General features: G+C 46.3%; 1 protein-coding gene across 2 annotated transcripts in view; it reads left to right on the forward strand.

The window, feature by feature from the left end:
• The window catches only part of galnt13 (UDP-N-acetyl-alpha-D-galactosamine:polypeptide N-acetylgalactosaminyltransferase 13), a 29,388-nt gene extending 8,010 nt beyond the window's left edge, over positions 1-21,378 (forward strand). Inside the window, exons 2-11 of one of the 2 annotated variants that reach the window (XM_056289673.1) lie at positions 3,090-3,258; positions 4,999-5,165; positions 6,478-6,685; positions 10,092-10,262; positions 11,483-11,600; positions 11,735-11,915; positions 14,762-14,901; positions 18,125-18,223; positions 18,518-18,652; positions 21,193-21,378. In XM_056289673.1, coding sequence (XP_056145648.1) covers positions 3,090-3,258; positions 4,999-5,165; positions 6,478-6,685; positions 10,092-10,262; positions 11,483-11,600; positions 11,735-11,915; positions 14,762-14,901; positions 18,125-18,223; positions 18,518-18,652; positions 21,193-21,378 — 1,574 coding nt within the window. The remainder of the gene's footprint in view (positions 1-3,089; positions 3,259-4,998; positions 5,166-6,477; positions 6,686-10,091; positions 10,263-11,482; positions 11,601-11,734; positions 11,916-14,761; positions 14,902-18,124; positions 18,224-18,517; positions 18,653-21,192) is intronic. The other variant, XM_056289674.1, reaches the window with a different exon arrangement.
• The last annotated feature ends 71 nt before the right edge of the window (positions 21,379-21,449 follow it).

Genomic DNA, 21,449 nt, shown 5'->3' on the forward strand with positions numbered 1-21,449 from the left:
GTTCCATGGAGCCTTGAATAACAGATAACATTTCGCAGAGTGTAAATTATACAATGACAATGGGGGGTGGGGGGGGGTCAACTTTTTCTCCAGGGTGTAAAGGAAACCCGGTACAGCTCAGCCATTTCCACCCCTCCTTTCTTCTTCTTCTTTTTTTTATTCTCTTGACAATGCTATTGGACTAAGGTGAACTTGCTCATCATCTTTTCTGAATTTAAGGATTATTTTAAATTCTCCCTCACAACCTTTTGCCGAACAACTCTCCTGTCTTCATCTGAACTGTTCTCGTCCAAGCGTCTTTTACTTCTTTGACTTACATCTGGCTTGTTTCCCCTATTTCCTCATCCTCTCCTACTAGAACCTTGAGACCAGCCATCAAACTCCATATCGTCATCCTCTTCACCTGCCTGAGTCGCCATTCTGATCCAGTCCCAAACCAGTTTACGCCAACCGCCAAGTCCAGAAGAATTTGTGACTTCACTTTCTGTAGACGGGTGGCAAAAGCTGCCCACTGGCTGTTATGATAGAGTATCCACCTTATTCCTAGCCCCCATGATACCTAGCCCCCATGATACCTAGCCCCCATGATTCCTAGCCCCCATGATTCCTAGCCCCCATGATACCTAGCCCCCATGATACCTAGCCCCCATGATTCCTAGCCCCCATGATTCCTAGCCCCCATGATACCTAGCCCCCATGATTCCTAGCCCCCATGATACCTAGCCCCCATGATACCTAGGCCCCATGATTCCTAGCCCCCATGATACCTTGCGTGAATTATGGGCGCGACTTCCGGCGCGTCCTGTCACTGACCAGTAACCGGCGTTTTCCATGGTAACGGTACGCTAACTGTTAGAGCGATTTGTAGGGCGTCTCATTCATTCATGAAGACCCAGCCGGCCAGACGAGCTACTGACGTGGGGGCAGCGCCACCTCACGGAGCTCTAATAGGCTGAAACAACAACACCTTTGGCGCCCGTAATAGATGGTTGGGAAGATGACGTGAAGAAGGGGCCCCGTCTCACGTACGGCAGCATTTCTAGCTATGTTGTAGAGTCCGTTGCCTGTGATGGAGTCGGAGGCGTACCAATATCTACACAGCAATAAAGTCGGCCGGGTGTTATTTAAGGATGTTGGGAAAGATCTTGTCTACCTAAAAGCGAGCCGAGTCAGAGCCTGCACATATCTCATGATAAGGCATGGGTGACATACAGTACACACTTCTCGCTACGGTGGTGCAGTCGGGGCAACCGATGAATGAGCAGGAACTGTTCTCTCGAACTGGGACGTTATGAGGGAACTAGGATGTATGAGGGGAACTGGGATGTACGAGGGAACTGGGATGTATGAGGGAACTGGGATGTATGAGAACTGGGATGTACGAAGGAACTGGGATGTACAAGGGAACTGGGATGTATGAGAACTGGGATATATGAGGGAACTGGGATGTACAAGGGAACTGGGATGTATGAGGGAACTGGGATGTATGAGGGAACTGGGATGTATGATGGAACTGGGATGTATGAAGGAACTGGGATGTATGAGGGAATTGGGACGTACGAAGGAACTGGGATGTATGAGGGAACTGGGACGTATGAGAACTGGGATGTATGAAGGAACTGGGACGTGTGAGGGAACGAGAAGCGACAGAATTCGTCGAGACAGACGGCAGGTTAAACTCAACGAGATTGAGCGAACTGCTCTCGAACTAGGACGTCTGCCACTTACCCCTCAAAAAGAACGGCAGATCGTTTGGTCAGTGACGTTTCTGTAACATCGTGTTGAGCTTACATAGCCTACCTACATACTAGTGGGACCCTGAATCGATGCATTAGAGTTAATATTTTATCTTTATTTATTCATGTAAACTTATACATACAAGTGGGATCGCATTGAAGAGAAGTTTCGTGGGGCAGGCAGCACTAGCTGTCGAATGTGCAAGTACTATGTCACGGAGAAACTGGCAAGTATGAAAACCCCAAAGGTTCGATACGTTTACATGTCACAGCTCGAAGGAACAGACCAAAATCGATCAGAATCGGTCCGCCCATCACTGGAGGCCAGGCAGACGAGACGTTCAACTGATGTCAAGTTTAAGAGGTGGCATGGTCCACTTTAGGGGTGTCTGAAATCGCATTACAAGATTCTTCCAGGCATGAATATTGGAAATATCTACTCATATATTTTCGTAATGTGTGTGTGTGTGTTAGTTAGTGTAGATAGCGGGACCGAAAACTAAAGCATTTATGATCCTAATTCTTTTTGGAGGTGGTAGGTATTGTCTCAGAGAGTAAGGGAAAAATCCCAGAAAATTAAAATTATGCATAATTATGCATAAATATGCAAAATATGAATTTTTATAAAAATGGCTAAAAACCACTTTTCTTGGCATTTCAGATGATTCTGAGCATATTTGATTTTTTCACCTATATAAAAAAATGTTCTGGGACTTAGAAATGTTTTGGCATTATGCAAAATATATGCATTTTTGCAAAAATGCACTTATGATCCTCAATTTTTTGGAGGTGGTAGGTATTGTTCCACAGAGGACCAGAAAAATAGCAGAACATTAAAATATAATTATAATAATTATGCATATTTATGCAAAATATGCATTTTCTAAAAATGGCTAAAAACCACTTTTCTCTGCATTTTAGATGATTCTGAGCATTTGGGGGGAGGGAGTTGGAGTGGGGGGGGGTTTAGGGGCAGGAGGAAGGCGGTTAGCTGGCAGAATGAAGAGGAGGGAGGAGATTAAGATGGGTGGATAACCAAACCGCTACATTGTAGCGGGGTTCTTCTAGTATTATAATATTTACGATTACAGGTAAGAAGGATATATAAATGTTTCGACCTCCCTGATCTGTTTTTACATCTTTTTTTTTTTTTGGAGGGGGTGGTCCAAGTCTTAATTAGGGGGGTCAGATCCCCCCAATCACCCTGTTATTCAAACCATGCTTTTCAGAATGGCAGCAGACCGACATTATGTGACCTTAGCTTTTGCCCACCATAGATGCAACAATAAACAACAACAAGAATGAATTTGCTTTATGGGCAGTAGCCTAGTGATTTTCTCTTCTATGCTCTAGCGGCGATATCAAGGAGTCACGAGGGTCCAGGGGAGATGGGCAAGCCGGTGAACATCCCAAAGGAGGACCAAGAGAAAATGAAGGAACTCTTCAAGATTAACCAGTTCAACTTGATGGCCAGTGACATGATTGCACTCAACAGGAGTCTGCCTGATGTGCGGCTGGATGGGTTAGTAAGCTTGACCTTTTCCCCAGGCACGCCATCATACATGGTACGAGCAACATCTATTGCCGCCACGACCACGCACAGTATACACCACCTCCTCCTCCACATCCTATGAGCTGTCAAACCTCACCATCACACACCAGTAGGCACTACAGTCCATTAAAAAGGTGACATTTTAGCAGATACTTTCTGATTTATTACTTCTTTTATGTTTCTAGACTTTGGCGGCTTAGCTCTTGTGTGCGTCTAGACTCTGGCTTTCAGGGTTCAGTTGAATCGGTTGCAGGATTCCAGCCAGTTTGTTCGACAGCTCAGCATGACAAGAGGGGATTCCACTCTCTTTAGAAGAGCCTCGGCAGGGATGCAGACTGGGATAAAAGCCTCCGCCACTAGAAATGTGCTGTTCCAAAGAGTAGCATGATATATATAACCTTCAATTATTTTTTACATCTTACATGATTTACTGTATTTATACCAGATAAGAAGTTTTAATTATCGTCCTCACAAAATCCTGTATTAACAACCTAATGTGATGTCAAAATATCTGTAATTACAAGCATTGCATTGGTGCTGAATCCATCAATTCCCATTAAGTGCATGCATTATGGCTGACAGTTGACTGGTAGCCAAGCTTTGTTTACAGTCGTCCACAATCCACTTGAGCTGGATAATGAAAACCCAAAGAGCAATTTACAGGAAACATGAGCACATTCATCTCGGCTGCTGATATGCGCAGGCATTCTGCCCTCGCAGAGGCATCAGCCAAGTGATTCATGTTTATTTATTCCAGTCCAACATGATTTCACTACAGCTCTCTTGATTAAGTGCAGTCCAAGGTCTCTGTCTGTCAGCTGTGAGAAGCATGCTGCATAAATATCTTTATTGCATTCTTTGATTCATGTGTGGGTCTCATGTGTCGTAATGATGCTACTTGAAAACTTATATCTTCATCAATTTGTGGAAATAGAAATATCAAGGCAGCCCACAAACAATCAGTTGATATTTAAAGTTGAAAAGTAGATCTGATAAGCAGTGAGCATAGAACGGAAACTCCTCCAAATTTTCTTCCCATTATAGTACCGTATCTTTCCCCCCGACCTCTCCTTTTACTATAAATGTTATGGCCGAAATAATGCAGAACAAACCCTGGCGAGGTAAAATGTCACGGACTGCATGGGGAAGACTAGCCAGTCGCGTGCAGAGTAGCCAGCCAGAGCTCTTGCAAGGGAATGAGGAGTCTTAATGTGCAGTGCTGACCCTCCTGGCCTAGTTGTGTCAATCTGCGCTCTCCCCTTGAATGGAGAGGAATAAGCTAGCTCTGCAGTCTGCTCCACTGCTTTCTGTCACCCTTTGTCACCTTTCATACCCACTGCCACTCCCTACTGCCATGCTGGCTGTCCTAGTCCTCCACCTCCCTTACTCCAATGCAGGCTCATGCTTTATTTATCACCATCCACTACAGCGCTGTCCCGAACTCCTCTTCCTCCACTCTTCTGCAGTGACAGTTAAGCCAAGGACATGCTGACATGGCTGTCAGCATTGGTTTCACTTTAGGTTTTTTTGGAGATATTCTTCAGTAAATTGCCACTGACCATTTTTTTTCTCACTCGTAATTGGCGAGTCACAGGGTTTAACACGTTTCTACTTTTCTGCTCTTTTGTACTCTCCTCCTTCTTGCACGTTTTCTCTACAGTATTTAAATCTGCTGAGCTGATCTCTACCTTTTTTCTGTTTGTCTGTCAGCTGTAAGACCAAAGTGTACCCAGATGACCTCCCTAACACCAGCATTGTCATCGTTTTCCACAATGAGGCATGGAGCACCCTGCTGCGAACCGTCCACAGCGTCATCAACCGCTCCCCCAGACACTTGCTAGCAGAGATATTGCTGGTCGACGATGCCAGCGAGAGAGGTTGGTAGTTGTCCTCAGCAGTACACTGCACTTGAGCACAAAAACAACCATCACGAGAGACGTATGATAGTTGGATGTGGACACTGGTTAAACTTTGTCAGGATGGATAGGTTGATTATTGTTAATAGTCTGGAAAACGAGCTGTGAGCTGGGCAGTGGTGAATGGCCAGATTGATACGTTGGTGGTCAGACGCTTACTGTAATGCCAGCCCTTGGGTGTGAATTATTAAAGAAACATTTACACACCATAGCTCTGATCTAAAGCTGAAACGCCTGCTTGATGCTGAGCTGTGCAGGGGCGGCACGGTGGCGCAGTCGTTAGCGCGGTCGCCTCACAGCAAGAAGGTCCCGGGTTTGAGCCCCGGGGTAGTCCAACCATGAGGGCTGTCCCGGGTCGTCCTCTGTGTGGAGTTTGCATGTTCTCCCGTGTCTGCGTGGGTTTCCTCCGGGTGCTCCGGTTCCTCCCACTGTCCAAAGACATGCAGGTCAGGTGAATCGGCCGTACTACATTGTCCCTAGGTGTGAATGTGTGTGTGTGTGTGTGGGGGGGGGGGGTCGGGGGGGGGGTCCTGGGGTTCCTGTGATGGCCAGGGTGTCTCCCCGCCTGCTGCCCAGTGACTGCTGGGATAGGCTCCAGCATCCCCGCGACCCTGAGAGCAGGATAAGCGGTTTGGATGATGGATGGATGGATGCCTGATTTTTCTTCCATTAAGAAATTGTTGTTTTATCCAACTGGACCGTGGAGTCCAGTTACATAATGATAACTAGCGTCTTTACCATGGTTGGAGACACTCTCCATACCGCTGTTGAAATTTTTGGCTGGGAAGGACATACCCAGGTCCTACTAAAATCAGAGAAAAGATGGGGAAAAACAATGACGATGTAGTGATGCTTCAGTTGGACAATTAATCTACCAATTCTACAATCGATATTACGGTCCAACAGTACTAGCATAGAGTTTGATGTAGGTTTTAATACATTAGTTTGCCTGTGCCCTTTGCCTGTTTGCCTTGGTCTGAGGATGCCATTTTTACAAGGGTGGGAACTGTTTCCTGCTGAGCTGACAGCACGCAGGCGATAATGGCTGCTACACCTCGTTTGTAGTCCTGCCAGCAGGAGGGACGGATCAGGGAATTCATGGATTTCAGCTTGTTCGCCGGTTATATGAATGTTCAGAGAGGATAACTCCAACCCATACATAGCCAACTTCCCTTGGAGTGAACCATCTTGTAATATCTGATGTGTGTGTGTGTGTGTGTGTGTGTGTGTGTGTGTGTGTGTACACGCGTGCGTATGTGCGTTGTTTTTTAAGATTTTTTGAAGAAGAAGTTAGATAGCTATGTGCGAACCTTGGAAGTACCTGTTAGGGTCCTGAGGATGGAGCAACGCTCAGGTCTAATCAGAGCCAGGCTGAGGGGGGCTGCCGCCACCAAAGGACAGGTCATCACCTTCCTGGATGCCCACTGTGAATGTACTTTGGGCTGGCTGGAACCTCTGCTGGCCCGAATTAAAGAGGACAGGTAAGAGATGCTAAAATGCTCAACACCAAAGAGCTCAACTCTGATATTCTTCTCTATGGTAGAAATGAGGCTTACATGATGTGATGGGGGAAAAAGAAAAAAAATGGAAAGAAAAAAAAAGAAAAAAGAGTTTTTTAGGAGTAGTGGGCAGAAATATTCAATAATAAATAATAAAATAAATGATAATAATAATAATAATAATAATAATAAAAAAAGGAAAAGAAATGAAAATGGATTTTTTTTTAGCGGCAGTGGGCAGAAATATTCAGTAATGAAGAAACTGATCATGGGGCCCCTGAAGCTGAATGTTTAGAGTGCATACCACATGTTGCAACCGTTGCCAGTACGAATGCAGCCGACGACCTTTGTTGCAAGTCTTACCTCTCTCTCCATTTCCTTTCTGCCCCCACTATCACTATCTAATCTACTACTACTACTACTACTACCACTACTACTACTACTAGTACTACTTCTGGCTGCTCCCGTTAGGGGGCGCCACAGCGGCTCATCCGTTTCCATCTCCTGCTGTCTTCTACATCTTCCTCTGTCACACCACCCACCTGCATGTCCTCCCTCACCACATCCATAAACCTCCTCTTTGGCCTTCCTCTTCTCCTCTTCCCTGGCAGCTCCATATTCAGCATCCTTCTCCCAGTATACCCAGCATCTCTCCTCCACACATGTCCACACCATCTCCATCTTGCCTCTCTTGCTTTGTCTCCAAACCGTCCAACCTGAGCTGTCCCTCTAATATACTTGTTCCTAATCCTGTCCTTCTTCATCACTCCCAATCTAAGAAAGGTGTAAAAGTAATTTAAAGAAAATGATCATAAAAATGTCCTTGAACTATTATTGAGGTGACAGGTAATTGTAAAGTTAGGTTATAAATTTGTATTTTTACTCACTGAGATTTCATATTTTTAGAGTAGTTTCAATTTCTATGATTTTTGAGCTAATGAGATTGCACATCTGTGTTTGAAGCTCATCAATAAAGGCTATTGAAGGTTCTAGTAATAGTTAACACAGAGTAATATGACCTGTGAGCAATGCCTGTCATGCAATGTCATGGATATCCAAGCAAAGGTTATGGAAGATGTGCTTGGAAAGTCCTGGATAATGTATTCAGAATAGTTTCAGGCCTGTTCAGCCTAAGGCTACATTAAGTGGAGAAATATCCCTTAGCACATGAATTACACAATAAACTGTTAGTGCTGGACTTCTGCATAAATACTGATGCACTACTCAGTCTTAATGGTATCAATATGGAGCTCAGATGGTGCGTAGTTGTAATGTCTAAAGTGGGGTTAGACCTGTCTTGTTTTTTGTTCTGTTGTTTTTGTCCTTATATGTACAAGCTGCTATTGTTAATGACCATCACCAGCAAATAGGGCAAGTCACACAGTGGGAAGTCTTTTGGCATGGTGGGTTTGCCTGTCTGCTCCTTCACTTGCTATGTCAGTACGCTGAGATCTAATTTGCTTTGATTTTGCCTTAGCCGTGCTGCAACTAGCAAACGGTAGTTGCTAGTTTTGAGATTAGACTGAGGAAGATGAGGACATAAGGGTGAGGCTGTATGCACTCCTTTTCAAAGCAGGACTGCTGTCCCAGCAGCAAGAAAAATTGGACTTACTTTTTTTTTGTGGGCGGCACAGTGGCCCAGTGGTTAACACTGTGGCCTCACATCAAGAAGGTCCTGGGTTCAAACCCCAGGCCGTCCTAGGTCCTTTTGTGTGGAGATTGCATGTTCTCCCCATGTCTGCGTGGGTTTCCTCCGGGTGCTCCGGTTTCCTCCCACAGTCCAAAGACATGTAGGTCAGGGGAATCGGACTTACTAAATTGTCCTGAGGTGTGAATGTGTCTGCCCTGAGATGGACTGGTGACCTGCTCAGGGTGTTTCCCCACCTTTCTCCCTATGACTGCTGGGATAGGCTCCAGCATCCAGTTCGGGGTGGGGGGAGGGGGAACTGGGGGGAATAACGTGATCCTCCCATGCGCTACGTCCCCCTGGTGAAACTCCTCACTGTCAGGTGAAAAGAAGTGGCTGGTGACTCCACATGTATCAGAGGAGACATGTGGTGGTCTGCAGCCCTCCCCGGATCAGCAGAGGGGGTGGAGCAGAGACCGGGACTGCTTGGAATAGTGGGGTAATTGGCCGGATACAGTTGGGGAGAAAAAGGGGGGGGGGGAATCCAAAAAAAAAAAGAAAGAAGCATAGTACATTTCCTTTGTATGTATGTACAAAATGAGTAATAAAGACTATTCTGTTCTATTCTATTCTATTCTATTCTATTCTGTTCTATCAGTGTCTTGTCTCCTACAACTTTTGGACTTTACATAACATTATCAAACAATAATTCATCAAAAAATGTCCATTTCAAGTGAAAAAGTGCCTGATCCATACTGCTATTTGTTGAGCAACAAGGAATCAATTCAGCCTGCTGTCATTTTTATTCCTTCGGAGCAAACTGGAGGATTCCTGAGTTCATAAATGGATGAGCTGATGACAGTTCACTCCATCAGTCCATCTCTTATCTTAGGTCATTCATTTGCCTCAGGTGCCTGGCAGAAATTAGTATTATATTACACAGAATATTATATTATGGAGCCATTATACTCATATGCTCCTGTGCATGTATTGATGTCTGGGAGTATTTGCAAGAGCAAAGAAACGCACATAATGATTCAGTCCTCTGCAGGATTCACAGTATATGCTGAGTGCAGACGTGCCGTAATTTGTAACATAAATTGACTCATTAGAGCAAGAAAACGATTTATTGTAAAAGAAATTCATCTATTTTCAGGGGGCTCTAATTTGGCTAAAAAAATCCAGGCAATTGCTCTTATTTACATATCAAGTAATATGTCAAATGTCGGAGAGCATTACCCAATAATGTTTCACCAGTGTTAATGATTTGTTACGTGCAGTCAGACTGAATTCAACACCAGCTGATAAACTTGAATAATTGTGGCTGCAATTTTCTGTTTTGAGGTTATTTTCCCGTACAGATATGTCAGGAGAAATGACTGGCAGATACCTCGCTCAGTGCACTGGGTTAGTGCTGGAGCAGCGCATCATGCAGCTGCAGCACCACACAATGAGTGTGGTGCTGCAGTTAGATGTTGACTTCTTCATTCTCCTAAGGAAATAACGGCTGCGAGACCATTACACCTGCACAACACATTTATTCAGCCAGACGCTGAATGGGGGCTGTTGGCTAGGGCTTGGGAAGGATTACAGATTGGATAGAAATATTAATCACTTTTAAAGTCTGCACTGGGCTCTTAAATTAAAATATAATGGTAAGTTGAGAAGTATTCTATGAATAATGTACAATCTTCATATTACAGTCAAATTTGAATCATCGAGTTTTCACAAGTTTTCTTCTTATTTCTTCTATGTCCTCAGGAAAGCGGTGGTGTGTCCTATCATTGACGTCATCAGTGACGAGACGTTTGAATACATGGCAGGCTCGGACATGACCTACGGTGGATTCAATTGGAAGCTGAATTTCCGCTGGTACCCTGTTCCACAGAGGGAGATGGATCGACGCAAAGGGGACAGAACACTTCCTGTCAGGTACACAAAGGGGCGGGAAAAAACTGTTCCCTCCTCCTTTGAGACCAAGTCCAAAAAATGTTCCAGAGAACAAACACCGTGATAGGCCCTGGCCTAATTCCATATGATAAGAGTCAAGTCAGACCATCAGAGTACAAAATGCAGCCTATCGAGGCATCTCAGCGAGTGTTTGCCTCTAGCGTCTCATCTCAGCCAAGAATGGGTTCGTTAGGAAAGGTACAAGGCTTTAAAGCCGACATGGCTGGTTTGGATTCTTTTGCAAATGTCCCACTGAAGTTGATTAGCAAGAGAGCAGCCGTCTTGATCTGCAAATAGAAATAGATTTATAGATCCCTTTCCTCCATCTGAGTGACCCTACTGGTGCAGAAGCAGCACGGGGAGTCTAAATAGCATCCATCTAGAAGTTGTGGTTGTTCCTTTCGGTTCTCACAGTATGTATCAGCCAGGTCATTTCCAAAGCATAACAGTAGAATTCGCTCAGCGATCTTTAAACTCTTTTGTCAGTTGTCGTACAAAGATGAGTCTAAATGGTGTCTGCATGCAAATTACCCCTGGGAAGAAGACTGTGTTCTTCATTCAGAGCAGTCTTCGTTGAGTCAATAGAGGAAGGTGATTGTACCTGATGACTTCGATTCGAACATCAGTCATGCTGTATATGCGTGTATTATGTAAATTCTGAATCGCGTCTGTCAGGAATGCCTGAAGCTGATAAAAAGGAACTTACTAATATGGGCGCCCGAGTAGCGTGGCGGTCTATTCTGTTGCCTACCAACACGGCATCACTGGTTCGAATCCCCGTGTTACCTCCAGATTGGTCGGGCGTCCCTACAGACACAATTGGCCGTGTCTGCGGGCGGGAAGCCGGATGTGGGTATGTGTCCGGGTCACTGCAGTAGCGCCTCCTCTGGTCGGTCGGGGCACCTGTTCAGGGGGGAGGGGGAACTGGGGGGAATAGCGTGATCCTCCCACGCGCTACGTCCCCCTGGAGAAGCTCCTCACTGTCAGGTGAAGAGAAGCGGCTGGTGACTCCACATGTATGGGAGGAGGCATGTGGTAGTCTGCAGCCCTCCCTGGATCAGCAGAGGGGGTGGAGCAGAGACCGGGACGGCTCAGAAAGTAGGGTGGTTGGCCAGGTGCAATTGGGGAGGAAAAAGGGGTGGGGGGAAACTTACTAATATTGCAAAAGCAAAATGTGTAACCTGTCTTACTTTGTTTTGTAGGACCCCTACCATGGCAGGGGGTCTGTTCTCTATTGACAAAGGATATTTTGAAGAAATAGGAACCTATGATCCCGGAATGGACATCTGGGGTGGAGAGAACTTGGAGATGTCTTTCAGAGTAAGTGACAGACAGCGTAAATGGAGGGGGAAATGTTTAAGCATCATGTGTCTGTCGTTTATCCATATGCCGTGCTCTGTATTTGTCTGTTTTCGTGCCACGTTGGAATCCACACTGTCCTTGTTTGTGTTCAGATCTGGCAATGTGGCGGCTCTCTGGAGATTGTCACATGTTCCCACGTGGGTCATGTATTCAGGAAGGCTACCCCCTATAGCTTCCCTGGAGGAACAGGCCAAGTCATCAACAAGAACAACAGACGCCTCGCTGAGGTCTGGATGGACGACTTCAAAGACTTCTTCTATATCATTTCACCAGGTAGGCACAGACGGCGCTGAGGCAACGCTGTTCTCCCCAAGTTACATCTCGCTCCATCCCTGCAGTTCACCCGCCACGCGAACAGTGGAGTCACACACGGGCGACTGTATTGCAATTACCTAAACTCAGCCTCGTTCATAAAAACTGCAGGAGAAAATGTGTTTTAGTGATTGGAGTTTAATAGCTGTAACATTCAGTATGCGTCACCACCCTTCAAAAGCAGACACGAATAGCTTTCTGTTTTTTTTCATTACAACATTACCAGGCTCCTCGGTGCCAGTTATATGCCTCCTGCTAGTGCATTAGCTTATATCCGACAGATTGGTGTGAAAAGGAAAAAACCTTTCTTCCATTCACATCATTTTTCTTCCGAGTCCCTTGCGTGGTACGACTTTAATTCTCATTTTCCTTTTCTCCCTCTTATTTGCATTCGGCGCTGCTTTTGCCGTCCTGAATGCGAAGCGGTTCAATTCCCACATCCAGCGATGTCCGCCCTGGCATTTTTTATTTTTTATTTTTTGCTTGATCCTTTATTTATGGAACGCATTATTCAAACAGAAGTGCAACTACAAGTGTGCCGTACTGAGCTTGAGTTCCTAAAGTCATCATGTTTTTATTTATTTATCTATTAATGGAAAGCTGCAGCTCTGTGGAGCTCAGACCACACACAGAGCTCAGCAGCCCTCCGACAGAACGAGCACCACAGGCAGAGCAATACTGCTGTGCAGACTGAGAGATGAGCACCTCCATCTGCTGGCCTGGTAATGTGATTACCCTTTAGGAGACAGCAGTGGCCTGCAGATATCTGGTTAAGTGTTTTAGATGCTAGGCAACCTATAAGGGATCGTCCATAATCTGCTGATATTACGGGGGGTGAGTCTGACTTCCTCCTCCGCTCCTCCTTTAGAGTCCACTGCTAAAACAGCAGCCATCTAGTATTCTCCGTTGGCAGGTGCAGAGACAGGGCGGTGGTGGTGATGGATGAGTTGTTCCATCTAGCTTGGCCCCACAATGACCAAACATACCTCCAGGATATTTAGAGGGAATGATCTGGGCTACGCTGCTGCCAGGCCTCTCATATTGGCGCAGGAGAAAATGGCACGGCGATCAGGCTGAATTTGGGAGTGGCATCTAGTGACCGTATTCAAAGTGTACCGCCCAGACACCAGGATTTATTGAGATGAATCCCATGCACTCGCAGGTGGACCGGTCACATGCACATACACACACACTGCTAACATCTGCCTCACACACTCCCTGGGACACTCCGGGTTACATCCTTCATCTTAGTCATCTCTCTCCCCTTCTTTCCTTTCCTTTCCTTTCCTTTTTTTGTTGGTCTTTACTTTTATCTATAACTGCTATCCTGAACTGGTATGGCTAAGATGGATGTGATTATGTTTTGTGGAACACATGTCAGAGCCTGTCTCTACGGCTCTGTCTGCTCAGGTACATGTTGTTTTTTGTTTCTACGTTTCCTTGGCTCACTTGTGGTGATTGTGGCCCTCTCGGGGGGAAGTGCTGCTGACCGGTGGTTTCGCTGATCAGACATGCGGAAGAGGGGGACTGGTGGTGGCTGTGAATATATGACAAAAACCCTGAGCGTCATCCCACAGATGTGTGTGTCGTCCCCACAGATCATGCAAAGGATGGAGTTATTATAAGCGGTTGTTGATAATTAATAAAGACTGCCTTTGCAGGTGGAGAACCTGACCTCGTCTTGCAGATGAACTCTGTCTAGGACACGTTGGCGTACAAATCCCCTGTGTTGTTTGCCAAGCCTGCCGACAGCACAGGTTAAAAAAAACAGAAGAAACGTTTACCTCTCTCCTCCTGTCTGACATCTGCACTGATAATGGTGTGTTCAAGGTGGCTGTTCATCATCTGGAACATCTGGTCCACAGACCCTACAAAGACACAAACGCAGAGAGATCTTTGTTGCACACATCTCGTCCCCTGATTAAAGTGCTGAAAGTCACCCAAGTCCCAGCGGGTGTTGTTGGTATTGTCTTGGATTTGATGGGTTGATGCTGCATGTCCCGTAGGTCTCATGCTTTGACTGGTTCTGTGGCTCCCGTGTCCTTTTCACACTCGTTGTTCCCTGAACATGCTTGCAGCAACTCATTGGGACACTTCAGGGAGGAACCATCTGTCTGATGTGTTGTGAGTGTCTGTGCCCAGTTGCTGCCCAGTTCCCCGCCAATAATCACACCAAGGTCGTACTCTCAACTACAAGTATGGTTGATAATCGACGAACGTTAAACGTGCTGTGACACTCATTTCCTGTACAAAGTCCCATTACACATGAGGCTTTTCACACAGTGCTCAATAAAAACTCTAAGTGTTACCACTTAAGTAGCCCAAACGATTGCCAGATGACGTACCTAGAGCAGTGTTTCCCAACCCAGTCCTCGAGGAACACCTATCCTACAGATGTTCTTTGCAACCCTGAATAGGTACCTGTTTGTCGTTATTCAACCAGTCAGCAATGAATTGTGTCAGATGTTGCACACCTTGAATAATTAAGTGCTGTGAGGTGATTGGTTGAGTGGTCAGGGCTACCTATGCAGGGTTACAATGAAAATCTGCAGGATAGGGGGTCCTTGAGGACTGGGTTGGGAAACGCTGCCCTAGAGCTATTCATGGCATAAGATGATTATGATGAGACAAAGGATCCCCCTCGTGCTCAGCTTTGGGGGTGCAAGCAGAGAGAGCCTGCCCATTGTTTCATCTGAACAAAGCATACTTGAGTCTCAGCACTGCGGTGGACGATGGTAAATTCTGACTCAGCGCTGTCGTTCAATAATGCATTTGTCTGAATCCCGGCCTTGTTACTGTTCTTGCAGGTGTGGTGCGGGTAGACTACGGCGATGTGTCTTCTCGTAAAGCCCTCCGTGAAGCCTTGCAGTGCAAACCATTCTCCTGGTACCTGGAGAATATCTACCCAGACTCGCAGATCCCAAGGAGATACTACTCACTTGGTGAAGTATGAAGCATCTCTTGTTCTCTGTTCTCCGAACTCCACATAATACAGCGGCTACACCATGTTCCCCACAGCAGCGAGTCAGAGAGCGCTTTGTTCCATAGTGGTGCGTTCAGCATTGTTGCTACTAATAGTGTATGCCAACAACACAAAGGCTCTGCTGGATCAATTTGAGAGTGTCAGGATGCAGCGAAGGCTGAACAAACTTGGAAAAAAGAAAAAGGCAAACACCTCTTGCTTTTCTTATTGATCCGGGATGATGAGCAAACAAACGGGTTGTTCGCACAGTGTTGATTGATTCAAACTTGATCTTTGCACCAGAATTTAATCTTCTAGAGTATGTGTGCAGGGTCGGTGAGCTTAGACCTAGCATAGCGTGTGTGACAAGGCAGCACACAACAGAAGAGGGTGTGTGCGTGATAAATGCAGGCCATCTGACGGCGGTGGAAAGTTAATTGTATGATGAGGTCAAATCCTCCATCTGTCATACTGCTGAGATTCTGGGATTGTCCAGTCGTGCTTGCTGTGCTGTGCCACATCACTAGACTAGACTCATCACTAGACTTTGCCCGAGTAACTCTACCTCCTCCATAACATAGTCATCCCACTTTTAGCACCACTAGGTTTTATTTTTTACTTTCTAAATTTATTTCTGATTTTTCCCTTTTTCTCCCAATTTAGTGGCCAATCGATCCCTACTTTAATTCAAACACCCACCCTCGTACTGCATGCGTTCGCCAACTGCATCTCTCCGGCTGGCAGTCTGGAAGGAGTCGCCTCGTCACTTTCGTGACGAGGCGACTCCAGGCCGAACCACTGCTTTTACCGACACACACACACACAGACGCATTCATGTGACGAACACAAGCCGACTCCGCCCCCCTCCCGAAGACAGCGCTGCCCATTACTGCTGCTTCATCGAGCCCGGCCATAGTCGGATCTGACGAGACCGGAGCGCGAACCCCGGTCCCCAGTGGGCAACTGCATCGACACCAAGCCAATGCTTAGACCGCTACACCACGGCGGACCAGACCACTAGGTTTTATGTCCCCTACCTATGAACGCCATCGTTCTTGCATGATAGGCATGGTAAGATGTCTGCGCCACATACAGAACCGGCTCCTCTGTATGACCCTCGCAGTGCATTCATGTATCATGTTAACTATTACTATAACTGTTCGATGTGGTACTGCAATCATTCAAACAAATGTGGGTATACACTGAAAAACGTTAAAATCAGTTTAGTGTAGACAGACACAGATTGAGGCTCTAAAAATAAAAGATGTCGTCTCCTAGTTTTTATTTTTTTTGGATTTTCCCCCTTTTTCTCTTGTATCCGGCCAGTTACCCCACTCTTCCGAGCCGTCCCGGTCTCTGCTCCACCCCCTCTGCTGATCCAGGGAGGGCTGCAGACTACCACATGCCTCCTCCCATACATGTGGAGTCACCAGCCGTTTCTTTTCACCTGACAGTGAGGAGTTTCACCAGGGGGACGTAGCACGTGGGAGGATCATGCTATTCCCCCCAGTTCCCCCTCCCCCCCGAACAGGTGCCCCGACTGACCAGAGGAGGCGCTAGTGCAGCAACCAGGACACATACCCACATCCGGCTTCCCCCCCACAGACACAGCCAATTGTGTCTGTAGGGATGCCCGACCAAGCCAGGGGTAACACGGGGATTCGAACCAGCGATCCCCGTGTTGGTAGGCAACGGAATAGACCGCCACGTTACCCGGACGCCCTGTCAGCTCCTATTTTTCACCATGTGAATGTAAAGACCTCTGAGACTACAACTGTAGTTCCAGGGGTGGGCAGTCTTACCCAGAAAGGTCCGGGGTGTGGGTGCAGGTCTTTGTTCCAACCAAGCAGTTACACACCTGTGTCTCCTCATCAAGTTCCTCAGCAAAGACCCTACAGGTCGATTAGTGGGATCAGGTGTGTAACTGCTGGTTGGAACAAAGACCTGCCCCCACACCGGACCTCTCTGGATAAGACTGCCCCCCCCCCCCTGGGGCTTGAGACTGAGTGTACAAGACATTAGTGCCGTGATGCTCAGATATTCTATGACATTCAAATGTTGCTCCACTTTTATCGAGGGGCAGAATGAGCGTCCTAAAAGGGCACCATGCAAAAGCACACCCGCACTCTTGACACCCCCCCCCCCCCCCATCAGCACGGGACAGCAGGAACTGGACTTTATAAAGCCGGTCAATGCTCTCCAAATCCTCCTGTAACTGTCTGATACCATTTTGCCTTTGTTCGCTGAGGACTTGAGTTGTGCATTCTGTCATAGGCCCGGGCCCGCTTCCTTACCCCTTTAAAAGGCACTTAAGTCTTTGTTCCTCTGCCTTACATGCACAGCTCATGTTTCTGTCGTGTCGACACTTAAAAGCCTGTCAACCCCATGTTGTTTGTTCCCTCAAAAATGCTTCATCCGTCTATTTTCAGGGGAGGAGTTGGTGTGCCTGGTGTTTTGTTCTCTCGGTGTGTGTGTGTGTGTGTCTGTGTGTGTGTGTGTGTGTGTTTGTCATCATAAGTTTTTTGTTTTTTTCCCCCCAATTACCCCACTCTTCTGAGCCGTCCCGGTCTCTGCTCCACCCCCTCTGCTGATCCGGGGAGGGCTGCAGACTACCACATGTCTCCTCCCATACATGTGGAGTCACCAGCCACTTCTTTTCACCTGACAGTGAGGAGTTTCACCAGGGGGACGTAGCACGTGGGAGGATCACGCTATTCCCCCCAGATCCCCCTCCCCTCCAAACAGGCGCCCTGACCGACCAGAGGAGGCGCTAGTGCAGCAACCAGGACACATACCCACATCCGGCTTCCCACCTGCAGACACAGCCAATTGTGTCTGTAGGGACGCCCGACCAAGCCGGAGGTAACACGGGGATTCGAACCGGCGATCCCTGTGTTGGCAGGCAACGGAATAGACCGCCACGCCACCTGGACGCCCCTGTGTCATCATAGGTTTAAGTTCAGATTGATCGTTTCACTACATACACTACATGAACATGTCGTTGGACTTGACGTCTGTGCCAAGGCAATACTGAGAGTCAGAAACGGCTTGGAGGCGGGCGCTCGTTACTGTCACCACACGGAAACTGTAACAGTCACTGTAACAGTCACTGTAACAGTCACTGTAACAGTCACTGTAATATCTGAGAATTCAATTGGCCGTGTTTTGTTAAAAGGAACGTTTAACTCTGCGTACCTCCTCCCTGTAGATAAGAAATGTTGAGACCAACCAGTGCATGGACAACATGGGGAGAAAGGAGAACGAGAAGGTCGGCTTCTTCAACTGCCACGGGATGGGTGGAAACCAGGTGAGGTGAAGCTGAATACATGAGGAAAACAATGTCATTTAAGCTCACGTGTCAGACAGATGTTGGATTTATACAGCAGCAGATGTGGTGTCTTGTCCAGGAGAATTTCAACAGCATTTTTGTGTATATGAAAACACAAATAGCTCATCTTTTAAGTAACTTTTCATCCAAGAGGCTTTCCAGTGTCATGATGACACACATTTCTCTGACTGTTTATCAAATGTGGGCTGTGGAACATGAACTCAAGCCCTAACCATGATGCCTCCCCCACTGAGCTGGACGTCTTGTCTCCAGGTGTTCTCATACACAGCAGATAAGGAGATCAGGACAGATGACCTCTGCCTCGACGTCTCCCGCCTCAACGGGCCTGTGGTCATGCTCAAGTGTCATCACATGAAGGGCAATCAGATGTTCGAGTATGACGCAGAGGTGAGGTCTACGTCTCCTGTTCTGGCAAAGATGGCCCAGGCTCTCATTGTTGTCTTTTACATTTTTAAATCATCCCAGCAATGAAATGCTTCCTTGCTGTCTCTTTCTTGGTGCTTGGAAGGCTTTGCAGTTAAAGTGATACATGTGACACGTAACTGTAGTCCCCTGACTTCCGGTTTCTACTGCAGCGCTCGTACCAGTTTCCTGTTTGTTGGCGTGTGCTGTTGACAAGGGCATACTTTTCACGATGCCTGCAAGATTTACCATGGGTAAATGTCAACGACATGCACACAACTGTCGACACACGTTCACCTGCACCTACCAGCACACGGGTGAAAAGCTTCAAGTTGTACATATCAGCTTACGTCCACAATTAAAAGTCTTCATAAATGTTATTATTCCATTATAACTGTGTTATCCTCTTTCAATGTTGTGTTGTGTAAATTGTGTAAACACAACATCCATTGCACGTTGTGCGTCTCGGGAGAGAGATCCTCCCCTGTTGCTCTCCCTGAGCTTTCTTCCTATTTTTTCTCCCTGTTAAAGGGTTTTTAGGGAGTTGTTCCTTATCCAACGAGGGCGTCTAAGGACAGGGTGTTGTGTTGCTGTAAAGCCCACTGAGGCACATTTGTAATTTGTGATATTGGGCTAAGCAAATAAAATTGACTTGACTTGACAATTATGAGGATCCTCGTCCTCATAATTGTGGACGTAACTTGATGTGCATGTCGTTGACATTTATCATGGTAAATCTGGCAGGCATCGTGAAAGATATGCCATTGTCAGTAGCATGCCCCAACAAACAGGAAACTGGTATGACCCTGCAGTAGAAACCGGAAGTCAGTGGACTACACGTCTGATTTGCAGAAATATTGCTAATTTCTACCACAAGATGGTGCTGCATATCAGCACTTCCGTTTTGCCTCTGCACTGAGCTGCATTGTGCACCTTGCTGTATCCAAGAATCTGCCATATGCTGAGTCTTCTTCTCCTCTCATATAGTATGTGGGCAAGTGGGAATATGATTTTGAGGTAAGCTTTGCAGGTGCTTAGCATCTGAATTTCGTCATTTAGTTTTTAGTCCCATGTTTGTACAGTAGTTTTACCTTATATCGTCATCCATGAATCCCATTGTGGTCTGTTGTGGCATTAGCGTCGATAGTAATTAGAGCAGTTCGTTGTAATGTTATGTAAAACGCAACCTTTTGGCAAGAGAGATGTGGTACAATCTTCAGCTCAGTTTTGGCCCTGTTGAAATGTGATGCTTCGCGCCACACCAATGAAAACCGGCCCTATCAGTTACACAATGCACTATTGATTATGTACAGCACATGGATATTCAGGTCTTATTTCTGCATTGCAAACTAGCCCTAAAACGAGGATAAATACCCGGAACGACTTAAAGGCAGTTTGTAGACTGAAGATTACATTTCCATATTGGTTATTACTGTTGTTATGTCTTGGGGCTTGACTTACAATATTCAACTAAAAATCCTCTGTAGCGCCACTGATTGACACAATGCATTTTAGATTATACAACTAAGAAGCGTCCCTTTATATTAACAATTTATGTCGTTATTTTTGTTTACTACTGGGAGACATTGAGAATAAGATGGTGTGTGGTGTCATCCATCAACGATTGAGACGTCTTATCTGCTGACTGAAGGGAATAAGACACAGGGAGGAAGCCTTGAGGCCTTTCCATCAAGCACAGAACAAACCCGAGGAGAAATGCAGTCATTACATCTTGCTCTCTGGTTACTTTCTTAATATGAAAAATTGAATAATTCATCAATGGAAACCTGTAGTTTTGAAATAGGACCGGGAATTAAACACCGCCACTAGCCAAAGTTATTTTTAGCCCTAGCTTGACAGACAAGGCCTGGTATCGCTGAACCCTGGGTGGCTGCCGTGCCATTAACATTTCATCTCATCGTCAGTTTGGGCTTGGTGCAAATAACTTACTTTTCAATATTCCTGCTTCTCTGATCTACAGCCACAGTAGACAGAAAGCCTTCCTTCCTTCTTTCCACCTACTCAGCAGCGGTTTTTAGCCACACGCGAGCTGTTCGCTGTGTTCTCGCCAGCAAAAATGGCGTGCCAGTACACCAGTCAGATATATGGCGGCAGTCAAATTATACCTCGTCTCAGCATCTTGCATTTCAAAAATAAATTTAAGTTTGATTTTCTTCAAGGTGTAGATTATAAGTAAGGTCGGTTGGATAGTGTTATTACTGCATCGTAGTTTTTTTGTTCCTTGGGTAGATGTCCTATCTCAGTGCAGTGAGAACCTACAGATGGATGCTGTGCTGCACCTGTGCAGTTGACAGATAGCGGTCAAACTGTCGTAGCAGCCGAGAAAGATCCCCTGCCATGATTTAGATTCATGATTTCAAGATAAGAGCTCTATCGTAATTTCAGGATAACCAAAAAAGTGCATGAGAAATCACAAATCACCTGTCATTATCAGACTTCCTTCTCCACATAAGCGCCTCTCTCCATCACTCCCATTTCTCCATTTCCTCCATGGCTACCCGCAGAAGCACACCTTCCTCCACATCATCACCCAGTCATGTCTGACCATCAGCCGTCTGGAGGACGGTACCTATGGCCCCACTGTGGAGTACTGTAACAACAGCCCTATGCAGGCCTGGATCCTTCGCAACTACACACGCCTGGAGGTCTTTAGACGGCTCTACTACAGCCCTACTGATTACTTTCTATAAGCCCCCCACTCCTGACCCGAGGCCTTGGACGCAGCAGGTCAGTGCAGCTCGACCTGCTCTGTAGACTACAG

The sequence above is a fragment of the Lampris incognitus genome, chromosome 11, assembly GCF_029633865.1.
Source record: "Lampris incognitus isolate fLamInc1 chromosome 11, fLamInc1.hap2, whole genome shotgun sequence".
Classification (NCBI taxonomy): domain Eukaryota; kingdom Metazoa; phylum Chordata; class Actinopteri; order Lampriformes; family Lampridae; genus Lampris; species Lampris incognitus.